General features: G+C 31.5%; 1 protein-coding gene across 4 annotated transcripts in view; it reads left to right on the forward strand.

Annotated features, from left to right (window-relative positions):
- jp (junctophilin) overlaps positions 1 to 26,408 on the forward strand; it is a 288,282-nt gene that overhangs the window by 6,082 nt on the left and 255,792 nt on the right. For all 4 annotated transcript variants that reach the window (XM_085813222.1, XM_085813224.1, XM_085813223.1 and 1 more), the window contains exon 2: positions 18,274 to 18,485. In XM_085813222.1, the coding sequence (XP_085669348.1) occupies positions 18,321 to 18,485 (165 nt within the window). In that variant the 5' untranslated portion in view covers positions 18,274 to 18,320. The remainder of the gene's footprint in view (positions 1 to 18,273; positions 18,486 to 26,408) is intronic.

Consider the following 26,408-nt stretch of genomic DNA (forward strand, 5'->3'; position numbering starts at 1 on the left):
ATTTTAAAATGAGCATATCTTTAGAATTTCCAATACACAATTCTTGCGCACTGGAGATAAAATTGTTTATTTTTCCGTACAGGGTTTTCCTCGCTTTAAAATCTTTGAGTTTGGTAATCAAAAATTCGTTGAAGTGTTACAAAATAGGAAAGAGATAATAAAACAAATTCTAAATTCCAAATTTGGGTTTCCAGATGCCCATATTTGAGTGGAGGACTAAATTATTCAAAATCTGATGTCTTTAGGTATCGTTGTTGTACATTCATGCATATTCTTCATTATTTAATTTCTTTAAATATAAATCTGAGCTCCCTGAAGCCCCTAATTTATAGTCAGCGGCATTGACTGTAAGTTTAAGCTATCAGGTTCGCTATCGATATCATTAAAGAATTTTAGACGTTCGAATTTATAGTCCCAGAAGGACTACTAATTTCATTTTGGCATTTTGTGTTTGTTCACTATAAATGTCGGCTCACTTTTCAAATTGTTTCCATCAAATATTATCGCCCTGTGTTATATTTAAAAAAATTAAATAATGAAGAATCTGAATGAATATGTATGTTTCTCGCATTGTGATAAAACAACGGTACCTAGAGCCATCAAATTTTGAATAACATACGTTTCCAACCGAATATGGGCATCTGGAAGCCCAAATTTGGAATTTAAAAAATTTTTTATTATCTATTTCATATTGTGCAAAACTGTAACGAATTTTTGATTAACAAACTCAAAGATTTCAAAGCGAGCAATGGCAAAAGTGTACGAAAAGCAAGCATTTTTATCTCCAGCGTGCAAGACTGTGTATCGTAAATTCTAAAGATATGCTCAATTTAAAATTATTTTGCGATGTTTCTGTTGAACTGAATTTTATGGTTTATGTATGAAGAACAAGATACTTAATAAATAAAGGTAACACACAAAACGTTAAAAAAGCCCCTTTGGGCATAATGTAAAATCTGAAAGATTTCAGATTTTTAAAAAATTTTTGTTATTAATTAATGTTGACTTGAAATACTTCAGAACGTACTCCTTTCTAGTGTTATCAGATGTGAAGAACAGGAAAGGTGTGTGTGTGTATTTAATTATGGCAAAGCACACTAGGGCTATCTGCCTAAAAGGAGGGATGCCTTTCGTGGAGGACTTTCTAAGGGAAACTGGCTCGTATACACGTTACACATGGGGAAAACCACGAAAACACCCATGCAGCCAGCCCGTTCGCGGGATTCGAACCTCGGACCGAACTACCAGTGTTCAGCGACTTTACCGCTCGGCCGCTGGTGGGCCGAAGAACAGGAAAGGAAACAAAAACGTTTTTTCCCTGAAGTGTAGCCATAGGAATTTCAGTTCTTTTAGACAAAAACTTGAACTGCTTTGTTTCCAGCAGGATTATATAGTGTTTGAATCAAGTTAGCGATTCTAATGAAGTCATAATTTACATATTTATTTTAAGGTGTAACTTATTTCGAATATCAGAAACACTGTAGTATTTCAGACTGCTACAGAAACAGACTATAATCGTTTCGAAAGCCGAAAAGGTTGCTTAATTTCAAAGGCAAAATAATTGAAAATGAAGTAATGAAATTCAAAGAAAAAAATTATATTAATACCCTTAAAACATCGGTATTGATGTTAGAAACGTTCATAATTTTACTTTACCATTCGGCATGACTTTAGTTAACGTTACTGAATTGTTATCCACTTGAATATTCTCCGCGGTCAGACAAACTGCGAATATGCAAGCTGTTGTCATTTTTGACTTTTAATTTATAGAAACCGCGATTATCTGTCAAGTTTCAGTTTGACAAATAATAGTAATTAATTTCCTAAAAATTCGTTCTGTATTATCATTCTATATGGTAATGAAGATATTAATTTTTATCACAGTACATTTGTTGTTGTTATTAGGACTGATTTCTTTTGTCTAATATCAGAACAGGCCCAGGAAGTTCCTCGTGGCAAGGAGGCACGATTGTACCTTTCTTTGTCAAGAGCCTTGGCAACATACAGGTGGCAATACGGCTTTGCTTATTTCCACCCCCAATTTTGAAATACCAGGGAAATGAGTTCGGGGGAATTCCCCCCCTCTTACCCTTCTTCCAGCCTCTCGAGAGGACTTACGTCTCGCCACATATTTTGAGTGCCCCCATGCTGCACAGACCCTATATATTTTCAAACACCCATATCATCTCCAGGATTCGAACTTTAGCCCTTCGGTACAGCAGTTGGAGTCACTAGCCACTATGGCATAGTACATTTTATAATATGAATAAAAATCTGCATTGGTATTGAAAACTGATTACATTATAGCTTTACAAGTTGTTTACTACTATGCACAGGGCGGTTAAGAAATACTACTTTTGTTTTTCAGCTTCCCATTTTTTAAGAAACTTAGCCTTAGCACTTTGCAAGCGCACTTATGCATACTTTATCATACATAATTTTGAACTTGAAATACAAAACGAGAAGAAAATGCGGGAGCAGTGACAGCAGAAGATATCGCAATATTTGGGAATTATTTTTGTCCATAATGTCACGCATTTTAATTGTACATGATCTGGAATATATATGTACTGTTAAATCATATGTTAAAATACAAATTGCTAAATCTTAAATATAAATTAAGTATTTAGAGTCATTAATTTTCTGTTTCCTGTTGATTTCTGTCGAAATACCGGATTAATATAATGAAAAACTTTGTTCTTTCTATTTTGAAGTGTGGTCTTCTTAATTTGAATGCGGATTTAATTTATAAAGTCAAAGTAATTTTAACAATTAAATTTTAGGCCAGAAAAATAAGCAAATTGCTAATATTCAGTCTGTTATATGTTAATGTTCAGAACGCATATGACAAGTTGACATTCGATATCAATATAAAAATGCAGGCAAATTGTTAAATGTATTTTTATATTAATTATAGCAGGGATTATTTATCTTTCCTGTGGTTCTTTAACTAACCATGATGAGTGATTTACCGCAAAAGTTGTCTTTTGTATTAATTAATTAATACAAAATAATTAATTAGGAATTTACTGTACTTCATAAATGAACATTGTTTTTGATATTGAAATGGGCTTTAAGTCAACTGTAAATTTTAATTTGATATCTTTAGAATTAAGTTCTTTTTTTATATGCATTTTCCGTGCAAAAAATCTACGAAATTTTATTAGTTTCTAAGAAATTAAAAAAAAAAGAATTCGTCTTGAACTCACTACTTCTATCAAACTTTTACTACTTATATCAAACCTTTCTGCTCATGAAAATATTTATGAACATTTTATATTTCTTTCAACAATGGCGTGCACTCTTGTCCTATGTATCTTTTCATTTGCATTCTAAAACAGTATTATATGGAATTCGCCGTAGAAAAAGAATAAAATATTGACGTCCTCATAATTCTAAAATATTGTACATGACGACGCTTGCGTGAGTCGTATAGAGCAAGAACTTTTATTTTATTGAAGTAATCGACTTTATAATTACCAAGGCATAAACAAAATTGCATTTTATCTAGGAATGAAAGAAGGTTTTTCTTCGGATGGTAATTCCCTCAGGTTTACAAAAATATTCAGATATAAGATAGAAAATAATTAGTTAAACTTAAGCATAATATTTAAGAAAAAAACTATCTGTAAAGAACACTTTTTGTAGTTTTTATTTATTTATTTCTTTATTTGGCTTTCATCTGAAAGTCAAAGGCTTGCAGTTTTAGTTAAAGTTTTAGTTAGTGTCAGATTTCCCCAGTATAAAGCGAATCCCAATCTCGAAACAGATAAATTATTTACGCGCACTCGAGATCGAATTATACGAGGCCTGGTTAAACGCGATTCCATGAAAATACTTTATTTCATTATGTACAACAGAGTTCTGAGTCTACGAGAGCAGTTTAATACTGTTTCCTGAAAACAGTTGTTTACATTAATCAGAGTCCCGATTATACGAAACCCGGTTAACCGAGGTTCGCTTAATCATTGGCATAGAATCCCGATAACACGAGATCCGATTTATAGAGAGGCTTTGAAAACTATTTCGTTAATCACACATATTTTTGTTCCAAATAAACGAGATCAGGTTTTTAATTCCATGAAAACAGTTAATTACGTTCACTAGAGTTTATACTAAACAACGCCTTCTAACTGAGTAAGTTAAAATGTTCGATGGATTAAGTTCCAACTATACGAGACCTGGTTATACAAGGTTACACATTATCAGAGAAAATCCTGTAAAAGCTTTTTTTAAATTCAATGCATCTTTGTCATGAATGTTATTACCATAATATAGAAAATATGCGAAAGATGTCTCATGCATATATGGTCTTAATGCAGTTGGAAGAATACTTTTGCGTACTAAATCGGCAGGAAGATATTATGTTTTCGGATATTGTAATGCTGAAGTAACAGCAAAATATTGCGGAGAAGAAGCGGATATTGCAAAACAATAATCTATGAATAACCTTTTTAAAGCTCTGTAGAACGATAAAATGCACAGCAATAAAATTATTTGTTTTTCTGTGGCCAACTATCATTTTATTCTTAATTACTATTTGTATTGAACACACCATATTGACACTCTATTTGTATCGAAATGTAATCACATTAATATGCATTTTTATTTTTTAAGAAAATATACGGATTTAGTTCAATAATATATTATCTACGATTATATATATAATATCTTTTATGCATCGGTTTCAAGAATCACTCAGAATGATAATTCGAGTGAAAAATTTCTCAAACTCTGTTCTGAAGACTGAATTTTTGCCGTATGTAAGAGACTAATTCTGGGAAGAATTAAAACTAGTACAATCTGGTAAATTAAAAATTTTGGAACAATCTAGTTAGTACACTTCGAGCTACATTTTAAGAAGAAAAGGTGGCATGCTGAAAGTTCTAGAAATGACATACAAATTACAGCTGACATAAAACCCATACACATGCGTTTTTCGTTTCCTATTTATATTTTTTCTGTCAGGCGAATTAAAATATGTGTGTTAAAGAAAATCCAAAAATGTAACCAGCATGTTTCTATTATACAAGAATGCTTCAAGACATATGATCAACATTTACATGAGTGTATATGAATTTACTTGTTATTGATTTGAATTCTCATAATGAAAAAATCCGGAAATAGACGTGGGATATTTTATGCTGCACTGGGTATGAGGATCATATCTCATAATGGTCCCGAAAAAGTTAGTAAGCATATTGGGATAACAATAGCCTTGATGTCTTTTTCTATAAATATCAGAAATCGCATGATAAAAGCACTTAAATTTCTCATTAATCTGACAGAAAGGAAATCTCGGTGGGAATTCAGAAAATATCCGAAAGAAATATTGCATCTAATCGCTTTACGTGACTTAGAAAGACATATTGCATCTCATATTGTTTCGTTCGTCTATATAGGCTTTGTTGCATTTCATAGCTTTGTCCTGCTGCATCCTATATGGTGTATCAAGCTAAATATTCTAAATATAATTCGAAATATCTCCTTTTTTAGTGGAATCAAGTTTATTAAATGCCAGGCTGAAATTGCAATTTTTGTTATTAAATGTTACAATAAAATATATTAGGATTGAGGATATAACTGAACAAGTTACAAAAGGGCAGCAAATTATAAGATAATATTCATCAGATAATATTCTTTTGGGCCACCTATTGACATTCATTAGTCAGAACGATAATCTGTTTTCTACTGTTACATTTTTCAAATAAGCTTTCAGTCTTCTCAAAGGACCGTAGCTTCTCTTTGGAGCTGCTCTTGTCACTGCTATTACTGCAGCTAGTCAAAAAACCTCGTGTGTTTTGGGAAACATCTTATTTTCACATCTGCTTAACATTTCGATAACCGTATAAGGTATTTCTTCGGCTTTCTTAGCATGCATTCGTGGTGTAGTGATCAACACACTTGGTGCGTATTCGCGAGGTCCGAGGTTCGAGTCCCGGTGAGGGAATTGCACATTTTTCAGGTCTTCTGATTTGAAATAACCTAATGTCTCTACAACCGAGCATCTTTTGACTGGAAATTTCCTCATTTGTTTTTTCCGTAGTAAATATTGAGCATATACTTGTTCAATTGTGATAATGGCAATATCATATATTTTCAAGAAGGTCATCTTTATAAAACTTGACCAGTATGTCAAAATCGTAAATGTCTCTTAAGCCAGATACCAAGCAGAAATGGAAGATAGAATATCCTTATGAGCTAAAAACCTATTCTGAATTTTTGTGATCATGGCATCAAAACATTGTAGAAATCTAGAAATACCACAGTGCGATTCGGAATCAGGCAGAAACATGTTTGCTCGATAGTTACAATATCAACTTTCAACTCAAGATTGAAAAATATTTCGATTTTTTACTTGTTCTGTATTTTTTATTTTCATCAGATAACCGCATGTTTGAAGTATTTCGTGTTGGATTACGAAACTTGTATATAGTGCATTTGTTTTTGCAGGTCGTAGATGATCTTCGAAGTATTTGTAATAGAAATCTCAAGATATCCCTTAAATTTTCTTCATTATTAGAGAGTAAGCTATCTTAATCAACAATCTTCTGATCCCTGTGCGCACATAATGCCAAACCTTATTCTCCACACAAAATTAGGGTCTTTATTATGAGCTTCAATAGCCCCCGATTCTTTTAACCTATCTGATTTTATTTTGATCCAATAAAATATCCACAGATTTTGGCGTTTTGTCTTGCATTTGTTTTTAATTGGCGTAACGTAAAAACAAATTTTTGTGTCGTTCCAACGCATTAAGGTTGATGAAATACTGTAAGGCGCTTTTATATTTCTTAAATCCATCTTGCACTAAACAGGCGACAGGCTGTGAGAATGTGCCTCCAGTATAAGACATAGCAAAGATTACACAATATTTGCAGTATGCTGCGTCTTCTACTTTAAAATACGCCAGGGAGAGATACTTTCTGAAAGATGTATGTTGAAATTTTCTGTAGAATGTTTTGCTTGAAACGTTCCTTGACAGGAACTCGTAACTTTCGGGCTGCTCCCATGTAAGTTACAATTCTTAAGTATCTTTCAGGTAATTTGAGCTTATTGCAAGACACGGTTTTCCACTAGCACGATGTCGTTGTCATCTATACTTAAATTTTGAGGGCCCCAAAAACTCTACGCTTTATTCTCATTATTATTAGTACTATGACTATCGCAAGAACTGGAACAAGATATGCCATTACCCCATTACTAAAATACAGCCGTTTACTACCAACAAGCAACTGCTATTATCACCACCATCGCTATTTTCGAAGGTTTCGGCCTATTAGTTTTTGTTTTACTTGAAAAACAGTTGGTAGACAAGCTTTCTCTTTTCTCTTTTTATCGTAATTTGCAATAATAATAATGTGTTAATGTAATTACTCATGTAGAAATTTATATTTTCACAAAATTGGAAATTTAATGATTAATAGCATCAAAAACATATAAATTTAATAATAATAACATACTCAAGTTCTCATAAAATAGTGCTCAATTACAATGAATGTTATTTTCAGTAATATTCTAGCCTAGAAATTAACAAATTTGGGGAAAACATGAATGCCAATGTTATCGTGTGTCAAACTTCATGGCTGATGTAAATCAAAGCACTTTACACACTTTACTCATTTGACCGCAGGAATCACAAAGGACACTACATTACTTTAGATAATTGAATAAAAATTCAAAGAAATAGCCAAAAATGCTCTCGACCACGTCAAACCTACGAGTGGAATGATCTCAAAAGTGAGAAAATTTTCGGCCTATCAAGGGAGAAAGCAATGTTGCCATTTTCTTTTTAAAGTTTAAGAATAAACAGGTGCAGCTATAAATGAATCAAGAATTTTGATTTAACTCTGAAGAAGCCTACAGCGTCATAGCCCCTCCCCTGGATTCACTACTGAATGAACATATTTTATCCTAAGCTGAGTGCATAGTGAAAGGAGGTACATATTTGAAGGACCTATAAGTAATTTTTTGATAAATTTAAACTTTCCGGGTTTAGTGCTAGTATTTGTCTTAAAGCAGTATTAAGGAATGAAATGATTATTCTACTATCGCTGCGCATTTGCAAAGAAAACAGCAATATTTTGTGTAGCCCTATTAAAGTTAACAGGCAGCATATTTGAAGGATCTGTACTTTGATTTTTTGATAACATTAAATTTTTCTGGAATTAGGGTATTTAAGGCCAGTATTTAAGGCAGATAACTATTATTGAAGAAGTTAAACAACAGGAATCATTACGGTATAATTGTTATATGACATTTGTTACATTCGAAAAGGAAACAGGTACTGTTTGTGTAGTCTTATTGAAATCGAAATATTGTAAATCGAAATATTTACAATATTTCGATTTCTTGTTAATTCTCAGATATTCATTCCACTTATACTTTTTATAATAGATCTTTCATAAGAGGATTTTCAAGTATTATTAGTTTTCTTTCGTAATGGCTGTATCTGATTCTTAAATTTTAACCCTTTGGCAATCTAGCAGTAAGAATGAACAAAACTGATAGGCTTTCGGCCATCATGGTTGTTGTTTAAAATAAATAATAATGAATTCAGTTAAGATAAATGCAGATTAGATAAATGCAAATGTGAAAGACAAACATTCATATATATGCGTTAAGCAACAATGGAAATTACTGACTGTAAGAGAATGTGCAACTATTGAGAATTGACTAAGGGAATCTGTAAACAAGGTCCTTTTGTTTACACATTCTGTTTGTCGAGCGAGATAGATTTGTAATTAACTTAAGTGGAAACTTGACACAGAATATAAAGATTACACGTAAGTATTAAAAGTCTTCTAAATTAAAAATAGTAGTACTAAAAACATTTCTTGTAATTTAAACTTCAGTATACCTACAAATATCATGTTAATATACCCACACAATTAAATGTACTTATCTTGTTTTTAAATAGCCGTGTTTGAACAAGTAATATTACTATATTAAAACTTTAAAAATAAATTGAGCTCTTACATCATATGACATGGTAACACCACGCTGAAATCCTCTTAGACGCCGTGCCTGTTTAAGGGGACTCAGTACCTTTTGAATGATTTTTTCCTTTTAAGCACTTTTATCTATTTTTTTGTGAATAATATTAAGTGGTTTTATGAGACAAAATGGTTTTAAGCTGAAAAAATGTTTTTTTCCTATTAATTTTTGTTTAATTTGAATTTTTTTAAAAAAATTCAACAATTAAAAATTCTTTCTTCTTCCCCAATTTCCAATATTTTTCCTTCAAATTTTTTATTTTATTCATAATAGTGTTCTTAATAACTTTACGGATCGATTTTTCAATTAATGAATTAGTTTCTGAGAAAAAAAATAAAAAACACATTTTTATATAAAAATTTTAAAAAAATATGATTTTAGCAACATTTTTACTTCCAATAATTTTTCTTTTCACTATTTTTCAAATCCCATCCTTGATTCTATTTAGTATATAATTTTAAATAAGCTATAAGTTTATTAAATAATTTGGTCCATACCTGAACAAGTTTTGGGACTTTAAGTAAAAGGATATATTAAAAAATTGCAAACTGAGAAATAGCAGTTTAAAGAATGCAAACCGTCTGGACGGTCATTAAATCATTTCCAATTTCTTAAAAATTTTATTACTGAATTTCAATACATATATATATTTATAATAAAACATAGTACTGCTCAATTGATTAATATGAATATAAATTACAAGCTTTTGTTTAAAACCTTATCTGGCTAGAAATATTGCAAAAATATCATAAAATGCAAGTAGAATTTTCCTTTACCTGTTTTTGTTTTTTAAAACACGCTCAAAACAATTTTAATGCATGAATCAATTATAATATATTTTCTAAAACGCTTATAATCATTATTAATAATATTAATTTGTCGTTTTATTCATTTTTTAAAAAGCAAAATTTGAAATTTTAACAGACATAAAACATTTTATTTAAAACCACTCAGCAGCTTATGTGATTTCTTCTCTTATTTTAGCCATTTGTTCTCGTATATAAATTCCATTTTAAATTAATTTATGTGCATTTTAATTAATTAAAAAGTTTAATGTTTGTTCCAGCACTATTTCAATAATGCTACGGTCAGAAATTTGATCACTTTCATTACACCACCTCTTTCTGTTCGTATCTAATCACAGATAATTTCAACTATTGAATAAACACAGATTTTTGTTGACTGATAATACATATAAAATTATTTGCTGAGCTCAGTATAAATATATAAACTTGCCAGTTTAAAGGTGAAAAAAAATTTTTTTTCCAACTTTAATTTGTATTTAAATAAATCAGTATATACGCATAAATAGAGGTTTTTGATAGTTGGAGTCAAATTTAATTACACTCCTTTTCATTTACACTGATTTTTAGTAAGTTACTGAAAAAATTAAGAAGTAAAAAAAAAAAAAAGAACACTGAGGGGATGTGGCATTTAAAGGGGTGTCAAAATTTTAAAAACCTTTTTATAGCATTTATTATCGTCAGATCATTTCAAAATTCCTCTTCAGTGTAGTAAGTGTATTAAGGTACTTTTTCAGCAAAAAATTGAAAAATTGGTAATTTCATTGATTTTGGGGGTACCGAGTCCATTCCTACAGCATTCTCCCATTATAACGTGTCGCAAAGCAAGAAATGAGAATTAGGCTTTAAAAATTAATTGCTTATTTTAAGTGAGTTTTCAACTCCATAATTATGTCGAATGTTACTTCAAAACTTCCTCAATTTAATTCTAAAAATATGAATGCACTTTGGGAAACTAAACAGCATGAAGCTGATAGCTGTCGTAAAGCGCACTAAAAAAAACTCATTCTGTTGGTTTTTGCATCTGATTCGCGATATAAAATAACACTGATTTAAATAACCAAACATTTCTTTGATTTGTTATCTCGCAAATTAAGGACCGTATGCTGCAAGAATTGACGATAGCTACCAAAACTGGCTTTTTGGCAGTCCGTGCGAATGATTAATAAAGCATTTAAATGAAGTATAGCTGACTCAAAAAAAAGTATACTAAGTTGTAAAATTAAACTAGCTCTTAAATTTTAACAAATTAATATACATTTTTATATTATTAAGTATTAACAATCGCACTGACTTACTATGAAGTTATCAAGCCAAAACAACTTGTATTATTTGTTCACGCCAGAGAAACCACAACACAAATGAAAGCCTAGAAAGAACTGTTATTTTTGAAGGACCTGAATTTTTCGATTATAACACAGACTGGTTTTTAGATAAAGGGTGCTTTTTAAAATTAGACAGGAAACAATCTTAGCATGGCTTAGATTTTAAATAAAATGTTCGAAAGCGGGCAGACATACGTCGGACAGCAAAAATTTATCGAATTATTTTTCTCCTGAAGAATGCACGTAATTTTAAATTTTACACTGGCGAGTTTCATTTATCACTTAAGTCTTCTATCTCTAGAATACTTTTTTTCCTTTTGTGAAATGAGTCTATTTCAGTGAAAATTTAGCCTTATAAACATAGGTATGTCTGCTTTAAAAGCTTTCAGAGCTTTGTAACCATAAGAAACAACCCTAATTCCAAAAACTCAGAGGAAATTTCAATAGAGAATTATGATATTTTCTGGTTTCTCCTACAACGAAAAATAAATTATACACTTAAAAACTAACTAAAAGTAAAAAATGCAATTAAATCAAAAACCTCGGTATGGCTGAACCTCGATAACAATGAATAAGCAGGTTAACCACGACACACCTTTTTTTTGTCATAAATATTGAGTTGCACCCAACGTAAAGTTTATTCGTCCATAATTTCCAAGTTTTTCACAGATGGGGAAGATTTTTTTTTCTTTGTTTCAGTATGCTCTGAAAAGTAGGATTTCGAAACGGGTAGAATTTTTTCATGTAATCGCAAAGAACAGTTTTGATGGTGTTTAGTCTCCAATACATTAAACTTTATTAGAATCCTGAAATTTCACTTCTTGCAAAAAGATATTTCAGTTGCAATACACAACTGCATACCAGTATAGAATGTATTCTATACTGTATTACAATTTGGCTCTTCATTCCTCTTTTGAGCAACATTAACCACAATATATTCATGCAATCATTTATAAAACTACAATAAATAAAGCATTAATTTTCCTTCCTAACGTATTTTATGCTTTTATAATTTTAGCCCAAAGGTTGATAGCCCAGAAGGGCTATTAATTTCGATTTGGCATTTTGCGTTGAAAACTTTAAATGCCGGTTTAATTTTCAAACTGTTGTCACCAAATATTACAGCCCTGTATTATATTTAAAGACATTAAATAGTGAAGAATCTGTATAAATGTATGTATATTTCCCGTATTGTGTTAAAACGAAGGTACCTATAGCCATCAAAGTTTGAATAGCGTACGTTTTCACCCGAATATTGGCATCTGCAAGCCCTGATTTGGAATTTGGAATTTGTTTTATTATCGATTTCATATTTTATAAAACTTTTACGAATTTTGGATTAACAAACTCAACGATTTCAAAGCGAGCAATGGCAACACTGTACGGGGAAAAAGAATTTGTATCTTCAGCGCCTGAGACTGTGTATAGGAAATTCTAAAGATATGATCATTTAAAAATTATTTTGTGATATTTCTGTTGAATTGAATTTTATGTTTTAAGGGCAAAGAACATGATATTTAATATATAAAGGTAACACACAAACCGTTACAAAAACGTCCCGTTGAGCGTAATGTGAAGTCTGAAAGCTTTCAGATTTCTTTCCTTTTTTTTATCAAGTAAATTAATCAAAAGTTTACAATATTTGCGTATTGTGCATTACAGTAGGAGTGTTAGCTCTAACCAGGCTAATTTCAGTTATGTTTCCACACGCTGCCTATAATTTACAAAAAAATAGGACTGTTTGTTGAAGGTCAGTCTGCTCTTTTGTAAAGGCGCCGAAGTTGTTCGGCGGTGCAATAAGTTTCCCTTGTAAACTTGTAGCCTGAAGCAGTTCTTCTGTGCAGGGGCGGTAAGCCAATAAACTATTCATAGAGGTTTGAGTACGTGACGTGTTTTCTACAAAGTAAGAGTCTTCCCTGTCATTAGTCAATAAAAGTAAATTTCGTCGAAAATCTGATGGTAGTGTAAATATTATTTGCATAACTGTGATTCTTTGTATATTCTTTTCATTTGTAAACAACGGGTGTCAGAGTATCGGTGAGGATTCATCTAAGGTGGAACAGTTTGCAGCATTAATAATTTAATTCATGATATTAAATTAAAATATGAAAATTAAATGAAATAATTAAACAAATAGAGTAGCAAAACGAAACTTAGCAGTACTGTATAGCTTGTAATTTCCGTGCTCAGTTTCATTGGGAGTTGGCACTTAAATCACTAACAATTTGTTTCCCATTGAGTTTATGTTCCCCAATACTCACGCTGGCGCCGTTGACATATTCCTTGCAATATATTTCCCTGTATAGAACGGATTGATGGCGTCTGAGATATTATGCAAAATATATATAGGCAATATGTTACCTCGTCTAGTGAGAGCTTTAAACGGCCCAAGTATAGCTACAGACATTATTGTTTTTCGGAGCTGAGAAATAGGAATAATCGATTGCTCCTTTCCCTGGAATTTGAACCACAAATCTTCCGATGATAACTGGGTGTGCTTACCATTTGTACTAGCATACGCATGGGAATTACGAGAATTGCTTACATTTGGTCCCGCGTAAAGGGTGAATGGGGCGAGACACTACACCCAGGGGCTAAACATGCTAACCACTTACACCGAGAGAACACGCAAGGGGAATGAGATAATTTCTTATAGCTTCGGCCAGGTTAGAGCTGGATAAAGTGACTGAGGGAAATCCTGCCTGGTGATTTTGTTTAATATGAGTCCGGCAAAAGCAAAATCTGCTTATCACGTAATTTTTATTGCCCGTAAAGTAAATGCATTTAAAATGTTAATATTAATTACTGCTTGTTATTGAGTATTTAAATACAAGCAAGTCCATTAATAATCATGCAGATAGCGGGTCAGAATGGCATTTGCCGTTGATCATAATCTTCGGGATAAGGTTGTGATAGTATGACTCTACGCAGATCCATCCTTAATTTTGGTTGAGAACACTTATAGAGAAAGACATCTCCGGTCTTTTGCCGTTCTTTCCTTTCTATCAACCTATAAAGGACCTTTTGCGTCAAAGGATTTTAAGTGGAGTCTCAGCGTGGACACTGTTAACATAAACATTGACGACCCATCAGCGGTTAAATGCTAAAATTGCTGAATACCGTTAGTTCGACCTATGCTCAGATTCCAACAAATGGGCAGTATAACGTAATATGAGCCAGTTTCTTTTAAACATTCTCCACAATAGTATCACTACCCTTAAGAATAGAGCCCTCGCATTCTTCGCCTTGATCAAAATAATTTAATTCAATACTATCCATGAACTTTAATGTTACTCGAGTTTCGAACGCCTAGTTTTCAGTAACGGAGTGACAACTGTTGACCTAAATACTGACTGGATGGCGGGTGATATATATATATATATATATATATATATATATATATATAATGTACCTACGCAGAATACATATCCAATATTCACACGATCTAAAATTCAGAAACCTATATTCAGAGCTTAATACGGCAGTTCTTCCCGTTTCTATCCAAATATAAACTTCTTCTATTAGTTCACCTAAGGGGCTTATACCAAAGAAGAAAATCCAAAGTACTGTGTATTGGCAATAAAAGTAAATTTGAAATTAAAAAAGATTAACTTTTAAATTTTGATATAAACGGGTTTAAATTTTGATATAAACGGCATATGATAATTTTGATATCATAGGATGAATAATGATTTTATAACAGGTCTAGGTACTTTAAACAAGAGAAAAAATGCCAAATGATATTGTCTTTGCTAATATTACTGGCATGCTTTAATAGCTGAAATAATTCAACTCCTAAATAGTTGCTACTGATATGTGTGCTAGTAACTCCTAAATAACTGTTATGACATGCACCTACAAAAATTTACTTTTTGTTTACACTTGCACAATAGCCGAAACAAATCTTTCGAAAACTGGATAGGATGAATAATAATAAAATAAAAATATTATCAGAAATATACTCATTTCAAAATAATTTATTGACTTAATTGTCTATATCTGTGTCAGTTTAAGTTATTTTTTATGGATAAGTTCTCGTAGAATTTCTTTCCCAAAGAAAACTGTTTTTTATGATGGGAAAGGAGAGAGAAGTAGTCTTAAAAAATTAAGGAAGTCCGTTTCACTTAGGAAAGAATTAACAAAGAAATGTAGAAACGAGTTAAGATTCTATATAAAAAAAATCATACAAGTATTTAAAGGCTGTCGGAGGTAGCATAATGAATGCCCAAATCCACTTTCGTTTGCGATACTTCGTTTCGAGAATCTTTCGACTCAACAGTGTCTTATAATGTACGCAGGCTTAAAATTTGACTTCAGAAAGAAGTAAATCATTTTATGATTAACTATTCCAATTTTGTAGGGAAATATTGCATTTTGCCTACCTATTCTCGTGATATAAGAGATTAGCTTTTCCATCTGGCTCGTGGAAGATCTGTGGTTTGAAGCTCAGTGAGGACATTAGATATTCGAGAGCATGCAAAAGAAAACGAGATTAGTCTTTATATTCTGCCCACTTAAAGAGCGATTTGGGAAAATCACAAGATCCAGTTGACCAGAGCCAGGTGGTGACAAGTTATCGTCCATCACATTTTAGGTCGCGTGAAAGTGTGAAGCTTTATCTTCTGCGTACTCTCATGGCGTATACGATTAGTACATCGTTAACCAGATGGAAGGCCCTTGGTTCGAATTCCGGCGAGGGCATATTATATTTTCACGTTTCACTATTTCAGAAGCCTAAATAGTCTCTGTAGTATTGTCCGAATTAAAATGTGCTGGATGATAGACGTCACCATGTGTATTTGTTTGACTGTATCTCCTAGAAAGTCTTTCAGATTTTTGATGAAAATACTTCCTTTATAATTCAGATTGAGCTACGAACTTTCATATAGAAATATAATACTCAGTTTAGGATTGATTGAATAAATTCCTCTTATTGTGGATACACATTCTACTCAATACTTTGACTGCTCAATGTTGATATTAACTCATCGAGCGCTCGAAGAAGATAACTAAATGTTTTGGACTGCGCAATGATATTTTACTATCTCTTAGTTGCTTTTTAAATGGGGAAGAAGGTAAGGAATTATCGTATTTGCTGTTCGTTATTTCGTTGTGGAACTGATTAACATATACAGCTAGCAGGTGAACGGTCTTCAACTCGCTCTCAGCAAAGGTGTAGTTGAATTTTTATGTTTCACTTTCAAAATTCAAATTAATCTCTACAATATTTTTTCATTTAAATATATTCTTTTTTATTGAAGGAAAATCCTAGTGATCTGAGAATACTGCCGCAGAACTAAAAAAATTTTTCTCCTAAACTATATTATCTTTTATATAAAGTTTTCTCTTAATACTGTAGGAACAAACACAAGTTCCAGATAAGATTTCTTATACACATTGTCTAGCTTTTACCACTGAGAAAGCACTTAATAACGATTTATAGGAAAATACTATGCCTAGAAATTCTTTGAAGAGAAGGTGACAAATGAGTAGGCAAAAACCTGAAAGGCAAAATCGCTATGTTTTATAGAGAAATATAATAATTCTGAAAGATATCAGGAATGTAAAATATCTGAATTTAAGTCTACTTCATTAAAGAATTCTTACTTCATTCTTACAACTGCGGGTCTTAACTGTGGGTACACCAATGGAAAAGTGTCTGCAAGTTCAAACATCAACCAGGAAGAGATGTCCTGAAAAATTTGATTTCAGAACGTCATCAAAAGTTTTCAAAAGGTAGGGAATGATCCGTAGATCCACCAGGAAACAACAGCTTTCATGCGCATTCAGCAACAGCGATCGAGCGAGCGTATTTAAGGAAAATGGGTCAATGTCGGTGTGCGAAAATTATACAAGGCCTATAAAAGTGAATTTATTTTATTTTTCCGGATAATAATTTCAACAAAAATGTTAAATTAACACCTACAATGATAAAAATGTAGAAGTTCTGGTTTCTACAAGTTAAAATGCATCATTTGTTTGATTTTCAGAGCGTTATAAAATTTGTTGATTTCACTGTGTTATAAAAAGAGTTAAGAATTTTCAAAATTAACATTATACAAAAAATAAAGTAAATATGTGGGGTCCCCCCCGTCAGCATCGACAAAAAACATAAAAAGTCAAAATATCTGTATTAAAAATTACGAAGTAAACCTTAAAGGCTTATTTCCTCGAAAAAATTCCAGAAAGGATTAAGCATGATGTAAATAATAAATGAAGGCGTTATCTTTGTTGTTGCTAAGCTAAGTTTCTCTAGATGGGCAACAAATCCGCTACTCAGCTGTTTCAAATGTAAACAAGAGCAATGGCCGCCATTAAATTAGGCTTAGCGACACTTAAACAATTTTAAAATTGTTGATAATTCTAAAAATATTGCATACAGATTTACTAAAGGCATAAAACCCTTAACCGGAAGATAAAAACAACAAAATTCAATAATTTTTAAAGCGAAAAATGTACAATTTACAAACATATAAGAGTAAAGAAACTGAGATCACTGAGCCGGGTAACAGAGTGGATATATTTATAAATATATTTATATACGTTTGGCGCGGCCGATTGAAAATAAAATACGAGGTGCACATCTACATGTTATAGTAGTCTTATATACAAAATTTCAACGTTCTGAGGCTACTCGTTCTTGAGTTATGCCAGATACGTACGTTCGTACGCACGTACGTACATACGTTCGTACAGAAGCCACGAAAAATTTCTTCAGAATTCATTTTAAAGCAGTTTTTTAGTTTTTTTTTGGAGGAAAATAGTCTTTTATTCTGTCCTTACGTACAGATATCACGCAAAAACATCGTTAAATTGCAGTCGAAAGCGGTCAAAGTGGATATTTTCGTTGAAATATGCTGCCTGAAGGTCTTCGCGATTACAATACTTCCTTTTTACTTCGAACAAGGAAGTAAAAAAGGAATTTCAGAAAACCAAGTGGACCAGTTTGGTACTGTGAGTAACTTACAGAAATCTGCAATGTGCTGATGTTATATGACTAATCAGAATAGCATTTCCTTTCCTTTCTAATGATACCTCTATTTTTTCAACTCTTGTTTGTCATTAGCTTTTATTCATAATTCTCAACGCATTGATTTTTTATGCTTTATCTGTATTAACAAAACTCTTCTTTTTTTCCTTCTCTACAGGTTGAAAGCAATGGTCCCCAGAATCTGAAGTTGGGTGCCATCTAACGATGGCAGGGGGTCGAAGTGAAACTGTGCCGGGTGGGAGGTTTGATTTTGATGATGGTGGCACGTATTGCGGTGGTTGGGAGGATGGGAAAGCACACGGCCATGGTGTCTGTACAGGCCCAAAAAGCCAAGGAGAATACAGTGGATCCTGGCACTTTGGTTTTGAGGTAAGTAAAGGTGTAAAAATCTGTTATTTCTGTATATGAAAAGAATACTCTAGTTAACGTTTTCCGATAAAATCAAGATATCTTGAACGTATTAACAATAAAATTGCACTGAGTAGAATCCAACTTGTGTCAGGTCGAAGAGAGTGTCAATTATGTTGAATTAACGTGTATGTAATTTATGCTATAGTATTAGTGCTGAAATTAGAGCAAAATCGGAAATTAGTTTAAAAAGAGTATTTATTTATTGCCAGTATTTATTTATTTATTTTTAAAAGAAATGCATTAAAAATAAAGCTTCTTTCTGGCAAAAAAGTCCTTGGATGTATAAATTAAATACTTAGTTATTTATTAGCTCAAGTTCGGAAGATTCAGGGAATGTACTTAGTCAAGAAATGCGAACGAACTGATCTTGTTACTAGCAATTATTTCATTTTAATTCCGAATAAAAGTAATGGAAATATGTGTCATTCATTTTTATTTATCGCTTAAACTTATAAGAAAAAGTTTGCGGTAAAAGTGGTGGATGGAGACCAAGTTATGTGATGTATCAGTTCGGAAGCAACATTTTGTGTTTTAGTGCTTTAATATGCCGTCAGAATTAGTTCGTAGAACTGTTTGATTTAATTTACGTAAACTGATCTCCAAACTATAACTTCAGCCTTCGAAACAAAAGAAATATAAACATGATGCAATTGTCTAAAAACCTTATCTAACCCAAAGAGTACGTTCAGTAAACTTGAAATTAATGAGATTTTGATAGCTTTCAAAGAAAGATGGAATAATTAATGAGAAAGCATGAAGAATATTTTAAGGTTTTTTTTTAAATATTACGTGAAAAAGGCTGATATATTAATTTTTATGCAATAAGGAAACTTGAAATCATATAAGCTATCATAATTATAAAGAAATTGGATATATAAAGGTAGCTTTTAACCATTTTTTGTCTATATACATACACACAAAATACTTTTTCTAATGTTGATCCATATTGGAAAGTAAATTTGGCAGCCAAGGAATATAAAATACTCATCATCATTCATTTCAACAGACATTTGTGGCCACAATTCACTTGGCACTCTAATCGTGCCTATTCAAGAGCATTTACATTATTGATACTGTTGCAATAGAAAGAGAGCAGCTTGTTAGTGAAATGAGAGGTAGAAGCAAAGTGCGCAGTTATCCAGTATGGCAACTTATTAAGAGAAAGATTTCAATTTAAGTTCCAAATTAGCTACAGTGTCTCACAAAAGTGATGGGACACTTATGCTTTACAAAAGGAAACTGTAATAAAATAAATTAAAACAACATGTAAACATTTTTTATGGGTGTGTTTCATACTTAAATCTAGTAACAATTATTACATAACATACATTTTCTCAAAATATTAAAATATTAATTTAATAAAAATACAATTGTTTAGAACGGAGCAAAAAATGGCTCACATAAGTGATGGGACACCATTAGATACTACTACGTATTACAATAAAAATTTTTTTTTGGGTTTTTATTTTTACTCAAAAGCAATTAGCAATAATTTATAAAATCGTCTGCAGTCTTTCTCTCCAGTTTGTTTTGGAATTTTTGTGTTTTTTAGATCTGTGCAGCCATGAATGCTAAACGAAAAGAAACTTTGCCTGAAATTCGAAAATTAGTTATTAATTTGCATATTGAACGTGAAAAATCTATTAGAGAAACTGCTGAAACAGTTAATGAGTCATTAAACAGTTTTCAGTATCATTAAACGATATAAAAAGAATCATATGATTCAGGATAAAAGAAGACCTGGCCGACATCAAAGCTATCCAATGGAATAAAGCGAATTATTGTTCAAAATATTAAAAAAAAATCCAAGAATGAGTGCTCCTAAAGTTGCTGCTGATTTACAAGCATTATATGGAGTAATTGTTAATCCTGAGACTATTCGAAGAGTAATTCGATCTGTTGGATATCACGGTAGAGCAGCCAGAAAAAAATTCTTTGTAAGTGAAAAGAATAGAAAACTCAGACTGGCTTTCGCAAAATCCGACATAAATAAGAAGTCTGATTACTGGAATGAAGTTATATTTGCTGATGAGAGTAAATTTAATATATTTGGTTCTGACGGTAGAATCTTGGTGTAGAGAAAAGCCAGGAAAGAATTTCGCAAACAAAACTTGGTGCTAACAGTAAAACATGGTGGAGGAGGAGTTATGGTATGGGGGTGTATGTCGTCCGCTGGATTTGGTAATACTGTTTTTATTGACAGTATAATGGATCAGGACAAGTATATTGACATTTTAAATCAAAATTTGAAATCTTCAGCACGAAAATTGAACCTTCATAACGATTTTAAATTCTACCAGGACAATGACCCCAAGCACATTGCTTTGAACGTTAGACTCTGGCTGCTGTATAACTATCCTGAAATAATAAAAACACCACCACAATCTCCAGACTTAAATCCCAAAGGGAATATTTGGCAAGAATTGGAATCAAGAATTCGCAAACACACCATTTCTTCAAAACAACAATTAAAATCGGTGCTTCAAGAAGAATGGGGTAAAATCATTCCAGAAATCACAAAAAAAAAAAAAAAAAAAAAAAAAAAATTAGTCGAATCCATTCGAACAAGATTAAATCATGTTTTAAAAGTAAAAGGAAAACCAACAAAATATTAAAACCTTTTAAAAAGTAAAATTTTTGGATAAATATTTGATGGAAAAGTAAGTGTCCCATCACTTATGTGAGCCATTTTTTGCTCCTTTCTAAACAATTATATTTTTATTAAATGAATATTTTAATATTTTGATTTATGTATGTTATGTAATAATTGTTACTAAATTTAAGTATGAAACACACCCACAAAAAATTTTTACATGTTTTCTTAATTTATTTTACTACAGTTTCCTTTTGTAAAGCACAAGTGTCCCATCACTTTTGTGAGACACTGCAAGTCGTCAGCGTTATACAAGTCATATGATATGAACTGATCTAGAAACGACGCAGTCCAAACATAGTTACTATTTTTAGAACAGAGACGGGAATACCCAAATTAAGAATAAGGTAAAAAGGAGCTTTTGCTAATTTAAATTATGGTTTTAATTTACATATTTTTATCTTCTATATATATTGCATAATTAATATGAATGACGTTTCATGCAAAGTATGCGCGATTTGATATCTTCTCTGAAAATTGTTTTCTCTGCTGACATGAAAGCAAATCTAAAAACTAATTTTACAGGAAATGTTTAGGCATGCTCTGCGCAGTAGTGGTGTTGACAAATAAGGCTTTTTTAAAACTTACCGAAAACTGGCGTCTTGAAAAATTAGAATTTGATATTACATTTGTTTCTTTATTTTACGTAGTAAAGCTATTTAGGTGAAAATATAATTTGTTTAAAAAAAAGGGGAAATTTTTTTGCTTTATTTACATGTGGAAAACATTTTTACGTTTTAGTAAATTGTTGTGGTTACTTATTTTCTAAACCAAGCTGTCGCAAATATGGTTGACATATTTTGACATATTTAAATTCTCTTACCAAATTAATTTGGAGAACATGGTAGCCAGATTAAAATTCCGATTTTATTTTTTGAATTTCATCTGCCAGTATTCGTATGAATCAGGTTCTACTCATTTCAGAGAGATTAGTATGATGACTTACACATTTGCTTCTTATTACGATGCCTACTTAAAAAATGCATTGAAATTTGTTTAATTTTTTATTCCTTACGTTTCAATAAATAAAATAATATTAAACAGCCAAATTTAGGTCATCATAGACGTGTTCTCTGATCTGAATGAAGTTTCTTCTGCATGAATAAATATTTTCCCTCCTGTGTGAAGATTTAGTGAAGACGTTATTGTATTTGTTTGGCATGGTGATCTATTGAAACTTAATGAGTTCGATGCTGTTTTCTACTTTTATTTTACCTGGGGATAAAGAGAGAGAATATTCTCTATGATATTATTAATTAGGTTTGTTAGAAGTCTAAGGATAAATTGCAACTGAGAGTGTATTTTTTAGTTATTTTATATGATAGCCAGTCACATTCAAACAAGCATAACGCTATAAAGAACATCGCAATAAAACGTAGTAAAATTTTTATTTTTCTCCCTCTATTTAATATAAAAAATTCAATGATTAAAACGTTGCGAATTTTTTAGCGCCTTGTTTTAGATATTAAATTGCCGCCCTATTAGCATGGTGATAGACGAGCCAGTTTTGGGTTCGGTCTGGAATTCCGGAGAAGGCATGGGTATTTTTAAGTATCCAGTGTGTTTGCTATAACGTGGGACAAAAGATTATGAAACAAATATAGTTCGACCGTCTCAATCGCAACCTTGGCTGGCATTCTGCCAAAACACATAGACTTGTCCAAAAGGGGCTTTATTACTTTCTGCAACGTGGAAAATCACGTGAAAGCCTTCTCTTCTCCGGAAAGAATATGCTGCTTGAGGGAAAGAAAGTCCCCATCCTTTCACCCTATTTTGAGAATAATTCGTTCTAAATGGCGCATGCGTGTTTGCGCTCATGATCGCAGATAAGGCGATCAAACTTTTATATACATGCGATTTCACGTAACTTAAGCGTAAAAATATAGCCCAGACAAATCAAAAAAGAGAGAAAAGAGTATTAAATTTATTAAAAGGTAAAACACACTGGGGATACCTGCCGAAGGGAAGGAATGCCTTTATAGAGGACGTTCTCACTGACTCATTCTTGTTACATACCGGATTAAATGACAGAAATGCATGCAGCCTGTCCGTTCGTCCGAATTTGAACCAAAGGTAGTAGAACTACTAATGTTCAGCGATTTTAACCGCGCGGCCGCTGGCGGATAAGAAGAAGGGGAGGAATTATACGTCACTGCCAAAACCTGTTTAAATAAATAAGTTTTCTTTAATGTAGATTATTAAGAAGGTATCTAGAATATCAAGAACAAAAAAAAAATTAGTCTTGTTAAATCTTGATAATTTACAATGTAATTTATTTTACATATGAATTAATGCAGCGGAAAAAATCGTTTATTAAAATGAAATTATTGATTATTAAATTTGTTTTGTATTATTTAATTAACAATATTTTCTATGTTTCAAACGGAAATGATTTTAATAAGTAGTGAGTACTGTACATATAAATACGAAATTTTACCTTAATTATGACCGAAGTAAATTACTTAAATTATTCATAGTGATTTAAAAGAAGATTTTTGTTAGCATTCTTTGAGAAGCTTTGCTTTGGCACAAATCCAGCAGTGAAAGAACTGAAGATGGTTCGGTAAATATAATTTCACATTTTCTTGATAAAAGAAATCATAAAAAATTAATTATGAGTCCCTTAAACGTTATCAAGCTCCTGGACAATGGATGTAAATAAGAAGCCATTTATACGCGTTACTGAATTCTTACTAACCAAATACACAGAAACATATATATATATAAATTTAGAACCAATTTTTCATAGAGTCCAAAAATTGAAATTCATAAGCAATAAATTTCAAAAAATCCTATAAATGTACAAAAGAAGAATTTAACAAGTGTTAAAATTAAACGTTTTCAAACAAGTAACTCGTGTTTGATAAGAGATTCTAGCAAAGTCTTGTGTTAAGATTATTTTGAAATTTCTTAGATTTTTTCACTGTAGAATTTTAATTTTTTCTACATTTTAAGGGTAAGTTTTCATTTTTATTCTTTTTAGATTAGAAAAATCTTTTTAAATTGGAGGATATTTTTCCTGTTTTAACTTTGAAATTTTGCAATTTTCCTTCGCTTTGGGGAGGAGGCAGAATTTTCGGGTGAACTATTGCAATTAAAATACATTGGAATAATTCATCAGCTAATTTTGGATAGAGGAAAGCAAGGATTTTTTATGGAGCAGAGATTTTATACAAATTGGTTTCAATGTTCCCCCCCCCTCCGATCACCTGGCATTGAAATTGATTGAATTCCTCTTTTTTTTTCCATTTACTTTTTTGTTCATTATTTTTTGATTTGCTGTTTTACTTATGTGAAAATTTTTAGTTTTAGCATTTGTTAAATTCTTCTTTTGTGCATTTATAGGATTTTTTAAAATTTATTGTTGATGAATTTCAATTTTTGGTCTTTGTGAAAAATTAGTTCTAATTTTCTTTCTCTCTATATATTTACTGATTGCTGATCAATTTTAAGTTTTCAGCGGCATAATGCGAAAAAATTCCTGGAAGGATTATAAAGTTTCCTTCTAAAAAATTATTTGTATTTCTATAATGTATATATATATACGATAAAAAAATATGAAATCAAACTTCTAATTTTAATTGGCTATAACATTTTTTATTTTTTATTTATTTGGTAACTTCCTCTCCCTATCTTAAAAAAAGAGCTATAAATCTAAACTATGTCATTCAAATTAATTATGCGATCTTACGTAACGCTTAATGCAGATATCTCTTTTCACGAGACATTCAAACTTTTGTTATTTGGGCTTGCAGATGAACAAAGATACTTATTTGACTTTTGCAGATACTATTTTACGGAAATCCAACTGAGGAATAAATGTTTCATTGAGGCTAGAAGTACCTGATCCAATGAAAGCAAACTTCTAATTTTAATTGGCCATAATTTCTTTTACTTTTTATTTAATTTGGGGACTTCTTTTCTCTATCTTAAAAATAGCGCATAAGTCAACTGCATCATACAGATTTATCATGCAATCGTACGTAACACTTAATGCGTAACCTCTTGCCCAGTCAAATAATTGTAAACCAAAACCTTTTTAACTCGAACTAAAACTTTTTGAATCCCTCCCTTCTTCCTCTGAATTGCTGCGACACTTTCGCTTACGCTCCCCTCCTGGCAAGACGCTTTGCTACTATCATCTTCGTTCACTGAAAATGTGCTAAGCTAACAAAAGTGTAAGGCGCATAAGACGTTCGTCCGTATATAAACCACATTTTGCGAATCCAGAATTGCTTTACTCAATAATAAAATTATATTGAATCTGGCCATGTCTGTTTCCTAAGTTTCTTTGCTACGCATCTATTACGCCACTGCCAAGTTCAGTTCAAAATTATTTATATCATGACATATATATATATATATACTTATATATATATATAATTTAAGAAAGGAGAACGAACTAAAAAAGACCTCTGTGGTCAAGAATTTTGCGCATTGAGTTGCAAAAATTAGAAAATAAGGTAAAAAGAATATTCTTCATGCTTTTGCTTTAAAGCAGATGTGATACTGTGGTTCCGGTGAATAATGTTAACACGTTAAAATCAAGTGCAATTAAAAGTGTAAATACAAGATAAATGAAATTATCACTAGAATACTTACAAATAAATAGCGAATTTAAAACTCAAATCAAATTGGAACTTATTTGTTGATTAAAGTTAAAACTATCTTAAAACATTTGAATAGAAATACAAAAGTTATATAAGACATAAGCAAAAATACAAAAAAGCGGTAAATGGTAAATTAGCCTAATTCGAATCTCATTATGGACTCTTTAGGGGAAATGCACAATGGTTTTCGAATCCAGCTAATTCCATATCGCGTTTCGTCAAAACAGAAGAATCGAGACTGTACACGAAAGTTTTTGATTATTTAACTGATTAAATAACGTAGATAAAAACTTAAGTCTCAATTTCTCTGCTTCATTTCCCGACGTGTCCTCTTGTTACATGTAAATGATAAACACATTAATGGTGTAAGAAAAAACTATACAAACTGGCCTGGTTAGGCAAATGTACCAAATAAAATAAATAGCGAATTGCTATTAATCAATAATACAAGATTTTTAGGGAGGACTTACTAGCTTAAAGAGTTTAAACTTTGCAAAAGAAGGGGGAAACTTTAAAATTAAAACTAAAAGCGAATTATTTTGGGTCTTGCTATGACCAAAAATTAAAACAAGGGAAAGAAAAAAAAATTTAAACAGACTTTGATCGACGACTTCTACT

This window comes from Stegodyphus dumicola, chromosome 3 (genome assembly GCF_044657685.1).
Source record: "Stegodyphus dumicola isolate Sdum_Otavi_A_Nest chromosome 3, ASM4465768v1".
Taxonomy (NCBI): Eukaryota; Metazoa; Arthropoda; class Arachnida; order Araneae; family Eresidae; genus Stegodyphus; species Stegodyphus dumicola.